This window comes from Lineus longissimus, chromosome 11, assembly GCF_910592395.1.
Source record: "Lineus longissimus chromosome 11, tnLinLong1.2, whole genome shotgun sequence".
Taxonomy (NCBI): Eukaryota; Metazoa; Nemertea; class Pilidiophora; order Heteronemertea; family Lineidae; genus Lineus; species Lineus longissimus.
Genome location: NC_088318.1, coordinates 1028461 through 1045966, shown reverse-complemented (window position 1 = coordinate 1045966; position 17506 = coordinate 1028461). Strand labels below are relative to the sequence as shown.

Sequence of the window (17506 nt, the reverse complement as noted above, 5' to 3'; positions counted from 1 at the left end):
TTCATTCTGTAATACTTACCTCAAAATTTACTAAATAAAGAAAACCGCATGTGGCAGTTGGTTAAAAAAATCAAGTCTATCTGTTTAAAGTTTTTACTTGCTATCATTATTATCAACATTTCAATGGTGGCATTCTGCTAAGGTTTGTTAAGAGTTTCACTTGACTTAAGCAGGGTGTACACTTGTAAAATATTAGCAACATTTTACCAACATTTTACCAACATTTTACCAACATTTTACCAACATTTTACCAACATTTTTACAACAATTTTGCAACAAGCCCTTCAAGGCCCTGTGTTCACTAGCAACAAAATTGCAACAAATTAGCAACATTTTTACAACATGTTGGTAAATTGTTGCAAACTTTTTAGTGGGAACAAAGGGAAATAGGTATTTTGGAGGGAAAATGGATGATTCCAAGGAGAGAAGATGTGTTTTGAGTGCTTCTGCAGCAATTTTAGCTGTCATTGTTAAGAGACGGAAGAGGCGGCGAAATAACCAAAGAGAATATGGACCAGGCCCTGGATCAAAATGAGGGTGGATGATGGGGCATACCACTGCCTGTTAAGGCCGCGTATCCATAGGGTATGCCCTTGTGTAGTGTGGCGTTATGGCGTAACAGCCTTGTGACCTGGCACTATGCCCTGAGTCTCCATTGGATATTCCTTTCTGGTCATGGTAGGCCTTTGTAGTCCTCATTTCGCAGCGGTCAATCGCGTTTATCCGCACGCTGTCATTATTTCAGAAGACAATTTCTTATGAATATTGAAAATGAAAATACAAGTAACTTGTATTTTCACTTGCAACATCAAATTGACATGTACATGTATATAAAAACCTGACTTAAGCGACAAATTACAGGTTCGTGCTTGTTATGATAATCATCAGTTTCGGGGTCCCAGAGTAGTTCCCGTTGATGAACCTCTTGAATTAATTTCGCCTCAGACATTGCTTCCGTGTTGTTCACTCGCAAAAGAATGGACATGTTCAATCCCAATATGGGCCTATATTCCCAATCCACAGTGCATATATGCCCGCAATGTGACACGGCATAACCTATGGGAACGATCAATAACACCAACGAAGGTTCATTGTCCGTGTGGCGCGCCAGGCGGTAAAAAGGGAATGTTGTGCAGGGCACGGAACAGCCTATGGATACGCAGCCTAAAGGAGTTGCGGCTGACTGACAAGCCGTCACACAAAAACTTCTAGAAAAGGTTTCATCACCCTACGAAGCAAGACACTCACTTGAGAGTTGCTATACCTGCTTCTTGTTCAAGTCACATGAACTCCGGTAGATCACATGACGCAAATCCTATTTCTGATTGCCTGAAGAGTTTGCAACATTTTTACAACATGCAACAAAGAATTGCATTGCATTTAATTTGCAACAATTTTACAACATGTTGCAAGACGCGTTTTGCTCTGTACACACTACGCAACATTTTTGCAACATTTGTTGCAACTGGAAATGTAAAAATGTTGCTAATATTTTACTAGTGTACACAGGCCTTTAGGCAATAATAGAGTTGGGTAGAGCATTTTGTTAATGTTACCCTTTTAGTTAGGGAAACTGGTGCCTTCTGCATTAGGTGGACCCCACTTACTCATCTGTCAGACCGGCCTCACACGTCGGCATTAGAGTTTAAGGTCCAGTCTGCGAGATTTACCCATTTCTACCCAGCCAAAAGCGGGTGATTGGGCTAGTCTCTCCATGTGATTCAATTCGCATGGATTCTTGTGTCCCGGTGCTGAAAGGATCCCTCCACAAGGGCAGACTACATCCGGTGGCACTGAAGTATGGAAGAAAGACAGAAGACGACCAATTTGCGAAAAGGATCATCATCATCATCATCATGGTAACAGCTGAGGATGAATCATGTTGCTGTGTGTAGAATTGATGGTCCAATATAGGTTAGGTTATCTGTTTGCGCACACATTGCAAGGGTGGAGCTTGCTTGAAGTAGATTGCGCCAGTCTACCGTAATTCACTGTTATACATCCAGAAGCTAATATCCTTAGGCTTTGAGTCCTTAGTTTAGTAGAGTTTGACGAGTAATGTAATATATACGAACAACGCAGCAACAACTCAGCTGAGCGCCAGGCCCTTGGGCCTCTTGTTCATCCAGGCATTTGAAAGCTTAAGTTTCATAGATTACTAATAGGCGGCGCTCTGAAGGAGATCAGTAGCTAAGCGCGCGAAATTTGAATATGGGTGTGTGGGTGTCATCGGGCGCCTCCAGGGGGATCGGCGGCGAGCGTCATAGGGTGCCTCCAGGTGTTATTGGGTTAACAATTAAAAAACGGATGTATTTCCGCAAAGTTGTAAATCACATCATAGTATCACTTTAATGTTATTTGCTTGAACACCCTGGGAGATTTTGCTGTCAACTTGCATAAAATGATTTACAAATTAAGTTGTATATTGTGTTGATTTGTATTGCTCTCTCCATGGTATCGATTGACACCTTTAATTGTAAAATCTTTGAAAATCCAGAAAAAGGGGCTGCTATTGATGTATCATCCTGGCAACAGGAATGCAGGCTAGCAAAATATTTTGAAACTAAAACACGAGGAGGTGTGAACGGACGGTTGATGAGTGAGGGTTCATGTCCTGACCCACCTGTATATATTGAGGAGCGTGCCTCAGTCGGTCACTTTCAACTTGGCTTTGCATGAAGACACATTGATTCTTATTTCTTGTGATGCATGTTATTTTGACTTGTAAGTAGTTCTCCTTCGAGTCTCAGATCTGGTTCCAAACACCGTCCTTCTTTTTCCTCATTCCTGGTGTTTGATCGCTTGGTTTACTTTAAGCCTGGCATACATGCTCACTGGTGCCATGTCTTTACTCCTAATCAAGGCCACACAAAACTTGTCCCTCGCTAGTCTTCCTGTGTGCCCGATGGCAGTATACCATTCCCATTATCCCCCTTTACCTCCACACCTGCATGTCCTCTCAAACCGCCAAGGCACCACAGACCATGGACTCAATATGCTGTCCATGACCCCCCCCACCACCCCTGAAGCCTCTAGGCAGAGCAGACCACGAAATATCAAACAAACTGTGAATGAATCCTCTTGTTGTGTCTCCCTGACAGCCCCCCTCAATCGCCTCCCCTCATCCTTCAAGCCTCTAGGCATAATAGACCATGAAATAATGAACCACCTGAACATATCCTCTTGTTGTGCCCCCCTTTTCGCACCCATGACTCCATCTGCTGCCGCAGTCCCCCCCCTTTAAGCCTCCAGGCACATCAGACCACGATATTTAGCCAGCTGTGAATAAATCCTGTTGGTGTGTTCCCTCACCTGTCACAGAGCTAACAAATCCTGCAAGGTGAAAATGAGAAAAATGGATTTAGAGCAATAGTCGTCAACACAGCTGCCGGTTGCTAGACTCTCTCTGGCCGCCACCCAACTCAGAGTGTGTACTGTAGGTTGGAGTGACAGAGTTGAGAAAGTGCCTGCGACCTGACATGGCAGTGTTGCAGTGAGGTTACGATGGTCAGATATTGGTCCAAGGTAATCGCAAGTTTCTGTGCTAGTTACGGCAACACGTTGGTTGTCCTGAAGCTGGCCTTGGGTGTTTTCATGGACATTTGTGATAAAACAAGGTGTTTTTTTCAGGGCTGTGTGGGTCCTTGCCCTTCCCAACAAATAGGAATAACTTGGGTCAGATTGATGTGGTCACATTTAGAGGAGAACAGTTGGACTTATTTTTATCAATTCTTGGTGTGAAGACATGAGGTGACTTCTTAACTGGCTGTGTTCAGTATGACTGTCTTGGCTCAATGTCCTGTGGGGCTGTCTCGTTCCCATGTCTTCTAACTATGCAGTAACAGTTCAGGGCAATAAGTTGTCTGGTGTCTAGTGCGGGTCCAGGGGACCTTAAATCACTGAGGGAATGCCTTTCTTCTTTCCTAATGAGCCTGAGTTATGGACATAATTGACCCTATAGAATTTATGGGGTGGGACAGTAATTGGTGTTAATTGGCCTTTTGTGACTGAGTTCGTTACCATGCTCTGAGCTGCTGAAATAATTGGTCTATAAACAAGCCAACATAAAAAAGTGGACGAAATTAATAAAACGCATGTGATTTGATGAGACGTTTATACAAGGACTCCATCTGGTGACCATTGCATTGAATTATTTGTTAACAATGTGTGTTCCTTGTGCCAGCTGTCGCAGTTTGTTGATGCAGCACTTGGCTGTGTGGTCACTCCTGACCGGTGTCCAAATATTAATCCTAATTGAAGAATATTGCCAATAAACCCTAACAGTTGTTTTAAATAATAGGTCAGTCCACCATTCTTGCTGAATAACACAGTACATATCGTAACCCTTTCAGTAAAATTTGGTGAGAAATTTTGATTTTCAGGTTATTTTCAGAAAATACTGTTATATGAAATCACAGCCGTAAGTTCTGATGGCGTTTTGAAAGGAATTTGAGTGGTTTCACTTTTCTGTCAAGAAATGTTAATTTGAGTCAATTGCACATAACAATCAAATTTCCTTCAAATCGCATCTTTGGAGCTCCCATCAGTTATTCAGTCATTCTCGCCTCATGGCTCATGTCCCGTATCCCTTGGTATCTTTCAGACTCGCGTGATTCATCCAGCATGCCCGACTCGCCCTCAGATGCTGTGACCACAGTGACATCATCAAATATATCGCCAGTGACGTCAGTACCTCCGGTATCGCTCATCAACCGACCAAACTCAGCCGTCAGCCTGACTGGTAAGGGGATCGCCATGCACATACAAAAATGAAGAATACCAAGAAGTAGCAAAGACTATAGTCTTTATCATTTCTTGCTTATATTGGTCTCAATGTAGAAATAGCTGTTGCTCTATCATAGGCCTTTTGTTGTTCCCACCAAATTAAAAAATGCTGCATTGATCAGATTGTTCTCACTTTGATCACATCTGTCACTCAAAAAGAATTGACATTCCTGGGAAATCCCCTCAAACAGTGACAATCATAATTTCAAAAATAACGACCTTTTCTGACCGGTGTATATATCAAGGAGACTCAGCCTGTCCCTCTACTAGACCAGCTGCTACCCCAACTGTCAGTTGGCCATATGTCCCTTCTCTATTGTAAGGACACCTCAGTCACATGGACTCCTGGAGCTAAGTGTAGCACACAGCTGGGTCCATATAAAATAGAAACAATCAAGTCTGTCAACGCACAGAGCTGCAGCTGGTTACATGCAAAATAAAAACAATCCTTGAGCTTGTATTCCCAGTACATGAGATTGTTCCACGGAGGACGGATTGTTTTGGGGTTGAGGCAACAATGGATGCAGTTGGCACAAAACATACCGATGGTTCTGTCAGTCCCTAAGGATAACACATGGTCGATCTCATCTGCTCTTTTGTGTTGGGTGCTCGGCACACTATTGCCGTTTGATCAACGTTTGTGACAGGTCATCTGTCGTTTTGTTTAAAGTGTGCTTGAAGCCAGTCGGCATTGAAAGCATCGTCTTTGAGGATATATCAGCAACATTGAAGTTATGGGAATACCTCGATTGAATCGACTAGGTAATTTTGATGAACCTCTCTCCCCAAACCTCTTCATCTGCTCTATTGTGTTTATGTGAGGAGGATACCAGTTTGCAGAACTGTTTCGTTCTTGTTGGGAATTGGGCAGACGTTACACTCACCGAGTTCTCACCATATGCACCAAATGATTGGATATATCAAAAAACAAATCACCAATATTGGGCACAATGACAAGAATCTTGGAAGTTCCTGGCATTCGTTTTCCCTTTCTTTGGTAACATCTTTTGTGTCTAGTGTTATTACGAACTGGATTAACCTACAATATCTTGCTCTGGGCTCAGCCGTTCTGTCCAGGCTTGTGTCATTCTCGATAAATGCTCTTTTCCAAACGTTACTTCATGAATTAGGTGAATATTATGTCTGAGGTGGAGTGTGCAGTTGACAGGCATTGTTTTAGAACTGACCACCTCAACTGGCAATACAGGATTATATTCAGATTACATCAAGGAAGTGAGTGTGAAGCTCATTGGTTATGACACAGGAGTTCATGCCTGACACTTTCACAGGTCATGAAGGTGGAGAACTTTATAAAGAGTTTGTGTTTTCACCTAATTTGGCCTTGATGTCATTGCAGTGCTGTGCACCAACCATGTTGGACACTGACAGACAACTCCAAGATTCTTCAAGGCTTCCAGTTCCGCCTGTTTTACCATTATGTAATGATGTTGTTTACTTCTTCAGGTATGAACGGTAACCATTCGCCCCACAACGGCATGAATGGACGGACCCCCTCACCGCCCTCTATGGGCAACAGTACATCTAGTCAACAGCTACCGCCGGCATGCGGGGCGCGGCAGCTCAGCAAGTTAAAGCGATTTCTGACCACGTTGCAGCAGTTTGGATCGGATATATCACCAGAAATCGGTGACAGAGTTCGCACACTAGTCTTAGGTCTTGTGGTAAGTTGAATTCTTTTTCGATCTCTTGATGTCTTTCCTATCCGCAGTAGCTGGTATCAGTAGACAGTGGGGTAAAGTTTAGCCAGAGATGTGGCAGTATTGACTTGCTGAATGCTGCAGACATTGTCACAGTCAAGAAGATTTACCACATCCTCAGCCCATTGCAAACCGATTATTTGCCTTGGAACAATCGGATACTGATCGTGTGAAATGTCCAAGTCGCAGCCTCCCAAGTCAATATTCCTCGGTCAAACCAGCGAGCACCTCCGCATCTAAAAATACGCCTGATCCATGTTGCAGGCGGCCGAACAATAGACCAGATTCTGTACATAGGGAAAGGCTTTTATCTCCTTAAAAGCAAAGATAATTTACCATGGAAACTCTCGAGATAGTGTCGGCCGTTGTCATGGCGGTTCAGATGTATCCCGGTGTCTGCCGCGGTGTACTGGGTACAGTACACACGTCACATGATGAGAACATGTCAAACACCACTTTAGGCGATGTGGCATGATGTTCACTTACCGGTGTGAAAAAATCACCGCCATTGTTTGATTTGTTTGGGTTTATTGATCCTAATGTGGCAGGTTTCCTTGGATTGATTTTTTTCTGCCGGTTGTGATATTGTTGATGATGTGTTGTGACAATGTTGTGAACCCTGGGTGAGGCAGTGTTAAGGGAAGACAGATATCGAATATGAGTAATGAAAAATCGTAGAACTTGTCGCTGAGAAGAGTGTATGACTGACTCACCGATCTACAGCTATTTTAGACCTTAGAGCATAATATTATCTGCCTCAAGAAGGCTATATGCATGAATCATACTTCACAACATGAACTGTTACATTTATTTCATTCAGAAATATAAATGCGTTGTTTTATTTTCTTTCAGAATTCTCATTTATCAATTGAGGAATTCCATGCGAAACTTCAGGAAGCGACCAACTTCCCTCTTAGGCCATTTGTTATACCATTTCTAAAGGTAAGAACAGTTGTGAAATAAAGGTTTCCACATTCAGATAATTTGGCGCGGCTTGGGGTGGATGGGGATATTTCTTGGTTGATCACATCATTCTGTTCTTGGTGAAAAGTTGATTGCAAAACTAAGCAATATAAAAGTTCTAACGAACTTGTAATGACTTCATGCGTTATAGAACCTGTTTGGCTACTTTCCACCAAAAGTGAAAACAATTTCTTTAGATTATTCTTAATTGATTTTCAATGGGTGAAAATAGTGGTATCGTTCTCATGATGGGAACTACATTCCTAGAAACAAGAAGTTTATTTTACAATAAAAAAAATTGGAAAGACCCCATAATATTTATGTGATGTTTTTACACTCACGATCAAAGGGAAAGGCGTGTGAAAGAGTGTACAAAAACAGAAATCACAAAGAGGCAATTTGTATATTTTGTGGACCAGTGCGTAGGTGGGATGTTATAAAAATAGGATCTTGTTGTTGTGTGTCAAAGTTGTCGTAAATGACATGGCAACCCAAGGGAGACATAATGACATTCATTTCGACCATTGTTATCGTAATTGGTGTTTGTGTTCCCCTATTGTTGAAAGGAGCACTTTTGGTCTTGTTCAAATTCTCCTTGAAAATGCTTGAGAACTTTTGCTGAATGGGACTAAAGCTTAGTCTTTATTGAGATTAGGAGAGTTAAGTGACAAGTTCTTCAAGAGTTGAAGGAAAGGGTCATCACAGAAACGTCTCTGCTTCAGTTTGCAAGTTGCTGCTGATGCAGAGAGTGAGTTTTATTTTTGGGGGCTGCTTGTCCTTCAGATTTTGGAAACTTCTGATAGTGATCAGAAATCGTTTTTCATAACATCGAAGATATTTTGTTCCGATATGGAGTCTGTTGGAAGGAAGGCAAGTGTTCAATAGGTGGCCTTCTTTTTTGATTCGTGAGCCTGTGACAGAGGCGATGATTGTTTCTGAATGATTGGACTTTGTACACTAGTTTCACTACATTCTCCCGAGACTGATATGTAAGTTATTCTTTTTCAGGCCAACCTTCCTTTGTTACAGCGTGAGTTACTGCACTGTGCAAGAATGGCTAAACAAACTCCACAGCAGTATCTCGCTCACAATGAACACATATTATTTGATACGTCTCACACGCCCGTGGAATCTCAGGAAATATTAGGTTCAGAATTGAACGAGAATGGCAAGCGACCATCTCCTGATAGGTAAGTTTTAAATTCAAATTCATCTGGTTCAATTGTTCAAATTTTGTTAGTCGTATCTTATCTAACGGAAGAGTGGTTCAACAAACTTGGGCCAGCTGGATGATCAGCTGGACGGAGTGACCGTCCACTGGGTTTGGTGCATGGAGCTGGCAGAATATATCTGAACTTGGCTGAAGAGCTGACTTTTTGGAAAGAATGATGAAAATAGAAAACCCCTTGGGTTTGTTCCTAATGGCAGGTTTTGATGCACAGCCTCTTGGGGCCAACTGCATTATAGCTTTTTTAAACGTGTTTCATTTCCATTTGAATGGCTCTAATTAATGGATATTTTCTTCTCCTTGCTTGGAGCCTTTGGCCATGCTAGTGGTGTTTCTGTTAATGTCAGAGTTTCATGATAATGTTTAAAAACTGGCAGTGCATGTTGGCGGGCTGTGTATGGGTTGCTGTGCATGTTTGAGAAAGTGTTGAACCTGGAGGAGAATTACTAGTAGCCAACTGAATGGAGCAGCTTCGTAAAACTCCTTAAAATGACTTTTCCAGGCCAAAGGATTCAGAACGGGACAGTCACATGGATGTGCTTCACCCAGCCAAAAGACATCATTCAATGAGCCCAGGCAGTAACAACAGAATAAGTCCGACTGCACCGGGAAATTTCAATAACTATGGTCCAATCAGATTAGAGGATATCAGTTTAACGCGGGAATTACGGGAACGGGAAAGGATGGAGCGGGAGCGGTTAGAGCGGGAAAGAATGGAGAGAGAACGAGAACGACACTATAGCAGTAGCAGCAGTTATAATAGTAAGTTACAAAATGATGTCGAATTCTCCTGAAATGTCACCTGTCTTTGATTAAAGGGAGGCAATAGGTGAGGTGGGGCTGGCTACAATGACATCGGAAACCAGATGTTGCTGTTGAGGTTGTGACATTGTCTTCGAAGGGAATACTGCAGTGTTCATGTCTGAGTTTGTAACTTGAGATTATCACAGAAGATTAACTGTTTGTGTTCTTTTTCAGATTATCCCCGGGACACGCCATTCGATCATTTGGACCGATCGGATGATGAATGGAAGCAAGTAGAAAATGTGAGTAAAGTACAGAAACTAACCTAAAATCTCATCAGGCCTCTCAAAGGATAACAGTTCCAGTTCTTATTGCACTTTTTATGTACAGATCCTCGTTCAAAGCACTTTGTATTAGCTACTAAGCCTGCCATAACCTTAGAACTGTACTATATGATGAGTGTGCAATGAGAATTGTATTGAACCCATGACGTAAGAACCTCTAATTCAGGAGTCCAGCACACTATGCCACCACCTGCGCCTTCTTTTGTGCATTTTTAGTGCATGTCTCAAATAACATCCATCCAAGATATAGTTTTTCGCTCTTCCCTATGAGTTGGATGGGCACCACTCGACTGAATGGTCATTGTTGCAATATGCAAAGACACCCAGCTGAACTTCTAGCATCAGTAATTAACCATCTCAACAATGATTCATTTGGGCTTGGCAAGATCGTGCACTCTTTAGGCAAAAACAGTCAAAACACAAATGTCTGTATTTTTTTACACACCATCCCATCTTTTCTCCTGTACAATCTTTTGTACGTGAAGAGCAGTCACACTTCTCATGTCTAAAAACTTGCCTTTGAAGATGATAGGAAAGAACACCTTCATTAACAATCCAACTGATACCAACTGGGCTTGTAAAAGCTGCCCAATAATTAAGTGTTGAACGCAGCACTATTTTGAAGCATTGAAAGTGGTGTGTCTTCTTTCACTGGTTTGATGCCACCTTTCAAATATTCAATTTTAAGAGGCAACAGAAGGGGCCAGGTGCCCATAATTGTTTGTATTATGACAGTAGATAATAGGCAGGGGGTATGAATAGCTGGCTGGAGTGACAGTTTGATATTGGGCCATTCTATTGTGTAGGTTGCACTCCCATCTAAGACACATCTTGGATGATGTTTAACACAGTGTAAGCTTCACATCACCAATAGTAGTAGTACACAACTTTCTCATCCGCAAATGTTTACCTTCATAATATGATCATTAGATTTTCCAATATTTCCATAGCATTAAAAAAATTGATTTAATTTGTATGAATCGGAATCTCAGATCATTAATCGGTACCACAGACTCATGTCATGAACAGCCTCATTCTTGCACCAATTTAATATGTGATTTAACGACCTTTTCATTTGTGATCTTGAATGGCCATTTATCAATTCTTGTGTGCAGATATCACACGATGATGACATGAGTTTACATAACAAAAATGACATCACTTGATTAAACTGGGAAGACAATTACTTCTAAGTAGTCAGTAAAAGTGTCAGTTATGAGTCATTTGATACATTTAATGTAGAGACATTTCATAAATCTGATGTCATCTGCTTGTAGCCCCAGCGCAAACACTCAACCATCTGGTCGGCCACTTTAGGTCAGGCAACCAGATGCCCGTGTATTGTTTGGGGGGAGTATCAAAAAGCTGAAGGGGAAATCAATGGTCGAAAAAGATGGCGACTCTGTGCATTTTGAATGTTTTGATCTCGGCCACTTTTGTGTGCTGGACAATGACATTATAAAACGGTTCAAGTCCACATTCACCAACAGTTTTATTTGTAGGGTGTGTGTTCTATTTTCCTCCCGATTCTCTCAAATCTCGAGAGATGATATAAGCATTCAAGGTTAGAACTTTTTCAATAAAGTTGTGGCGTTCATGTTCCCAGTTGGGCTGTATTCCCACTGGACTTGATGGGAATGGTACCCTTTGATGATTTCATCTGTGATCATGTCCTTTGCAAGAACAATAGACGCAGTATAATCTAGTTATCATCACAGACAAAATGAACATCTGTCCTTCGAAGAAGGCCATCTTACATTTTATTCAAATCACTGGGGGCTTCAAGACAATGGCATTATCTGTCGTTATTTTATCGAAGTTCCTGCAAGAGATCCTGTCTAGATTAGCAAACATTGGTGTCGTTAATTCAGTTAGCCCTCTAACGAACTGGACATCTGTCCAATAGAATGAACTTATTTGCTCACCATCTGCTTGGCTAATGTGTGTGTAGCAACACTCAGTGCAGGCAAACAGTTGCCATTCTGTTATGCACACTGTGATGAAAATGGTAACGATTGGTTTTTAACCCTTTGAATGAGAAATTGTCACCATTTTGAATCCGCTGTGCCATGATTCATTGGCTGTTGCTTAAAGGGTTGTGGTCTCCAGAGGAATAGGCTCCCTGGAGAATACACCTCTTGGGTGACACCTCTCTTGGCCTAGTTCTTCAGTGATGTAAGGTCCCCCTCCCCCTCCTCATCAATACAGTCTGATACAATGTGATTGTGTTGCAATGGTTGTATGTTGATATGATACTGCTGCAGCACACCCAGGGAAGGCCAGGTGTATCTAATGATAGAGGCACACAATAGGCAGGTGATTGAACAGGTGCTGTCAAGTAGAACACAGATGTCAGTGGTTCCTCTTGAATTATTGAGTCTACAGTTTCTATCAAGCATATACACATGTTGCCATTCACTTATACATTTAGTTGGGTGAAAATGAGATCGGTTGCTTAGGGACAGTTTGGCTATTGTTGAAAAGTCAAAACATCAGATTAAAATATCTTCGTTGTGTTTTAAGAGTCGCTCATGATTTGTCTTTTTATGTCTTCCAGATGCTGCATTGCATTATGGGTATGGTTGACAAAACTAAGCGTGCTCTCGCAGTCCTGCAGGAGCGGAGCAACCGGGACCGAGAGGAGCTCGCCGTGTGGATGAGGCGGCACTCAGAAGGTTTAGACCATGACATGAAGAAACGCACCAGTGAAATGATGGTGTCCTCGTTACGACAGACAGAGGATCGCGTATCTGAGGTGAAGAGACGAGCAGGTGGGTACAGATAAAACGATGCTGATTGTTGATACCATTGAGGACGATTATTGTGATATTAAAAAGTGATTGAATTCTGATGTAATAAGAGTTGTGATCAATCGAAGAAACCCTTAGATTTGTTGGCGATTTGAGTTCATAAAGGAAAAGAGGTGTAGCCAATAGACCTGTCAGTTAAACTGCATGAAAATAAATGTGTTTTACTCTGCCTTGGTGATTGTGGTGGCCAGTTGTGTTTTATCACTCTCTCGCATGTTATTTTTTTCATTGCATGTGTGTTGTGCTGCCACCTACTTTAAAGTAGAAGAGCTGAGCCAACTACAACCCCAGCGTTGAGAATGGTGTCTTTCTATCATTTATTGTTGCTTTGCCTTAGTTGCATTTTGTCGTCCCCGCTCCTATTCGTCTTTTTGCTTCTCATTCAGTGGCCGGTCAACTAATGGTAGTGGGTGCTGATCTTACAGAGGAAGCCGTCAATGAGGTTAAGCGCCAGGCTGTGTGTGAGCTCCAGAAAGCAGTCGCTGCGGCTGAGCAGAAGGCAAATGAGTTGGTGTCCGCAGAGAAGCTGAAGATGGAGCGAAGTCTGGCCGATATCCGTAAAACAACACGAGAGGAAGTGTTGAACATGGTCAACTCACAAGAAGAATCAAGTGAGGTTGGTAGTCAGTCGCATGCTTATTCCTGAAAGGTTGATTGCAATGAAGCGATTACTACTGGAATACTTTTCCCGGCACTGACTGAATCACGAAAAGAGCTATCACTTTGTTTGTCATTGCTGTTTCGAATAACAATATGAAATACTTGAACATTGTCTCTGTTTGTTGTCCCCCATGAACTAACCTTATTCATTATCACCTTTCAGAGTTGTTGGAACTGTGGAAGAAAGGCCAATGAAACGTGCAGTGGATGTAACGTGGCACGATACTGTGGATCGTTCTGCCAACATAAGGACTGGGAGAACCACCATCGTGTTTGTGGCCAACAGACGCAAGTGACACGTGAGGCGCAGGCCGCAGCGGTGACTGCGGCAGCCAATCAGCAACCGGGAGCAGCAACAGCTCCACGCACCTCGCCGCCACCGCAAGTCTCATCACAAGTGGACCGTTCCTCCAATACGCCCCCTATTTCTAGTCCAGCCAACTCAGTGACCTCGGTCGCTTCAGCCTCTAAGTCGGGGTCAAGGTCGAACTCTCCTTCCTCAAAAAGTAATTCATAGGATTCGTTATTGTTCAACAGAAAGTGTTGTGTTTTGGACTTGTTTGTATGTGCTAATTTATTGTGTGATGATGAACATGGGGTTAACTCAAGATACTGACTCATTTCAAATTTAAAGTTGCTCTTGTGTGACAAGGGGACGACATCAAATGGCCGTGCAGTTAGGTCTGTGTGAAGGCACTGGACTGAACATTGTACCATCCCATGGGCTGGTCAGTGCCTCCTTGGCTGGGGTGGGGGCCACAAGAGCTGAGTATGTGATAGGAACTGTAGCCTGGTTGACAGCAAGTGGATGTGCAGTCGAGGAATCGTGTGGCTGGTCATCATCAGTGCGCGTTGTAGTGTAAGATTCTGCACGATTAAAGACATTGATATATTGTACACTGGTCTATACCTACCTTTACGAACGAAAATATTGTAACAAGGTGACCTTAAATAGGCAGCTCTCAGACTCATATCCCATGGTAAAATGACAATATTGAGCTTCTTTTTACTAGTCATAGTGAATTATTTTCACTGTAGAGAATCGCAATTAGAGGTGGTTTTGAGTTAAGTTAACAAGAAGGTACTGTGCTCCGATACTGTATGATATATTGAATTTTCTAAAAAAACCTTGAATTTGAAGAGAAATTAACCAATTTGAAATGAATTTAGATTTTTCATCCTGAGCAGGGACACTGTAAGCATTTGCCCAGATGAAACCATTTAGGAACATGGGAATGTTTTCTACTGTCTTCGAGTCTGATGATAACACTACAGACTGCAGATTGGATCATGTAAGCTCTTGTTATTTTCAAGCAGTGATTTGACTTTTTAATCATAGATGGCGCAGTGGCAGTTTTCTCATCCACAGTTTGTTGTCTATGATTATTCTTAGAATTTATTGTCCTTTTTAGAAATATTTCTATCTGTGACTTTTAGGAAAATTATGGGTGCCATATTTGTCATGGATGTGTCTGTATAGGAGTGGTTCTCATGTTGGTCAATAGGTGGTGTTAGTCTAATTGCCTAAGAAATAATTCTCCTGAAAAAGTGTGTTCTAATTATTTCTTGGGACTCGGCGATATATGATATTAATTTTATAGGAATCATTTCCACACTGGCAAAAAATTCCAATGTATAATCAATTCATATTCAGGTCTCAGGATTTGTTTTAGTACCAAAATATTCACCTCAAAAAACACTTTACAGCAAGTCTCAAAACGATTAAGTTTGATTGTAAGTTAGATTGATCGTAAGGTGAATAGATGGCAGCGCAGCATAGCCATGACCTGCATCATCCTCTTCACTAAGTATTTCACCTAAATCATTCTCCACAGTGCAAATAAAACGTCAATTTCACATAATCTCTAAAACGGGTTACTCAAATTTTTCGCAAAGTATGCATTTTTCACATTTTCTCTCCACATTATATATAAGGTGTTGTTGAATGGGAGAAGGTTTGGGGCTTTGATGTGTGTCTACTGTCCTCGGCTCGGCAAAACTTGACACCAGCAAGTGGCGAAGGGCGCTTATACAGGGTGTAGCCAAAAAGAGTGCCTAACTTAGTCATTCCCAGAATCTCGCGTTGGAGTTGTATGTGGTAGGCCTTATCACATTGCTTCATTGGAGTAAATGGCCTATTGCCAACTTCAGTGATTCACGTCATTACCATTTACTTGGGAAATTGGATAAAGTGATTTTACGTTCATTCTGTGACACCCTGTACACCGACAGCTGAAATTGAAGTTGGAATGCTTCTAATCTCCACTAAGTGTGCGTGTGCTTAACTTTTTATGTAATATATTGTACAGAAATTCTAAATGTGCCTTCCCCAGGTTCACCAGTGTGGCTCGTGCACAAGTATAGATTGTAAAAATATGGTTGATTCTGGTGAGCCTGTGGTGGGATTGACTTTATATGTGTTTGAAGTAATGTGTAGACTTGTGTTGTGTAAGTAATGGTACACAGCTACTTTTGAATTGTTGTGAAAGTATGCCCTTGTTAATTACACAGTGCCACCAAGTGATGGGAAGAGTGACTAAATATTTGTGTGGGACAAATCTAGGGAGTTAAAAGATTGGGTGAAATATGACAATAAAAGATAAATTTGGATCAGACCTGGAGACAAGATGTGACATTGTCTTCAGAGACAAGATGTGACATTGTCTTCAAAAGGCTTCAAAGATGTAAGCAATACTAAATATGCCACCTGTAAGAAATTCCTGTCTGATAAAAACCTGGATTACATTAAAAACATTTCTATGGGTAGGGGTTGTTGTTATCTAAAGTTAGTTCAAGCAAACAATTTGTTGGTAACCTAAGCAGTGTGTAAGTGCACTGTTCCTATAACTCTTGCCTCAAAATGGCTTAATTTGCTTTACCAATGTGTTTTTGGAAATTACCAACACTTCTTGGAAACCTCATACTGGTGGTATGTAATTGACCAGGGTTGACTTGCCCTACTTGTCTAGTTAGTGAGGTAGAAGCTCACCAGGTTGTGCAGCTGAAGACCATATGTTGACCACATGCATACTGTACACATGTAGAAGGTCTTGTACTAGAGATTGTATGTCAACTTGGTGTGGTACAGATGGTAGTGTTATCATGAACACTTTCATGCCTAGAATCTTGATCAAAATAATTCTGTGAGAGCCCCGTAATGAGCTGCCACTTGCCATATTGAGATGACAAAATCCATTCTTCTTTCAAAAATGCTTGATTGATAATTTGTAAAGAAGATTCTCTTGAATGAAATTTAGAAGAAAAGGATCTTGTGGCGTGGTCTGTCCAATGTTATCTGAAGTTTTTTCTTTCCTGTGCTTTGATGGATTTTGGGTTTGAAAGTGATAATCGTGGTGTGAATAAAGAAGATGTATGTATATGGTCAAAGTATTTTCAATAAAATATTGAAAGGTATTCCAGTGTTTCTTGTTTCAATAGCTTGGGGAGACATTTCATAGAAGTCTCACCCTAATTTGACCCTAAGTAGCCTGATGAGAGTGAAGACATAAGACTTGTATCGTTGAACACCCACTGAAGACACTGTCCTCTCCGTCATCATCTCTGCTGTGGACGACAGACCCATATCATTGAACACCGACTGAGGACACTGTCCTCTCCGTCATCATCTCTGCTGTGGACGACAGACCCATATCGTTGAACACCGACTGAGGACACCGTCCATGCTCTCACTCTGGTGAATGCAGCGTTCACCATGCTCGCCATGATAAAATATTGCACCATCCCAATTCACCATGGTGAAGTGCTGTAAGTTTACCATGGTGAATTGTGGATTTACCATGGTGAATTGTGGATTTACCATGGTGAAATTGTGGATTTACCATGGTGAAATTGAGACACATTTTTCCTAAGGGAACATCCTCAGATACAACATCGTATACAAAAAACCGAGAGACAAAGTCACAACCGACAGCTAGGGTCAATCAAGATATTGTTGACATTCCAATTGAAAAAAAAATGAAAGAAAAAAATGAGAGCAAAGAAAAAAAGGGAAGATACAAAATCAGAAAAGATAAAGAAAACTGATAAAAAAATTAAAACTGTGCGCTAGCCGGGAATCGAACCCGGATCTATTGCTTGGAAGGCAACAATGCTAACCTTTACACCACCAGCGCCGCGGTGAAGGAGAGTATATTATAAAGGAACTTGATGTCTCATTAGGGCCTTTTTTGTATTCATGCGCGGCCAAGCCCTAACCGTAGTTCCTAAAAGATCATTTATTTTTTGGTCCTCACA

General features: G+C 41.6%; 1 protein-coding gene and 1 non-coding gene across 9 annotated transcripts in view; one reads left to right on the top strand and one right to left on the bottom strand.

The window, feature by feature from the left end:
• The window catches only part of LOC135495766 (protein CBFA2T1-like), a 62802-nt gene extending 46136 nt beyond the window's left edge, over nt 1-16666 (top strand). For 6 of the 8 annotated variants that reach the window (XM_064784662.1, XM_064784669.1, XM_064784663.1 and 3 more), the window contains 9 exons: nt 4604-4741; nt 6250-6467; nt 7356-7445; nt 8475-8656; nt 9197-9456; nt 9673-9740; nt 12340-12553; nt 12979-13208; nt 13416-16666. In XM_064784662.1, the coding sequence (XP_064640732.1) occupies nt 4604-4741; nt 6250-6467; nt 7356-7445; nt 8475-8656; nt 9197-9456; nt 9673-9740; nt 12340-12553; nt 12979-13208; nt 13416-13769 (1754 nt within the window). In that variant the 3' untranslated portion in view covers nt 13770-16666. The remainder of the gene's footprint in view (nt 1-4603; nt 4742-6249; nt 6468-7355; nt 7446-8474; nt 8657-9196; nt 9457-9672; nt 9741-12339; nt 12554-12978; nt 13209-13415) is intronic. The other 2 variants (XM_064784664.1, XM_064784670.1) reach the window with 2 other exon arrangements.
• Nucleotides 16667-17313: 647 nt separating this feature from the next.
• Trnag-ucc (transfer RNA glycine (anticodon UCC)) lies at nt 17314-17385 on the bottom strand. Its single transcript has one exon. It is a non-coding gene; the product is annotated as a tRNA-Gly (tRNA).
• Between the last annotated feature and the right edge of the window lie 121 nt (nt 17386-17506).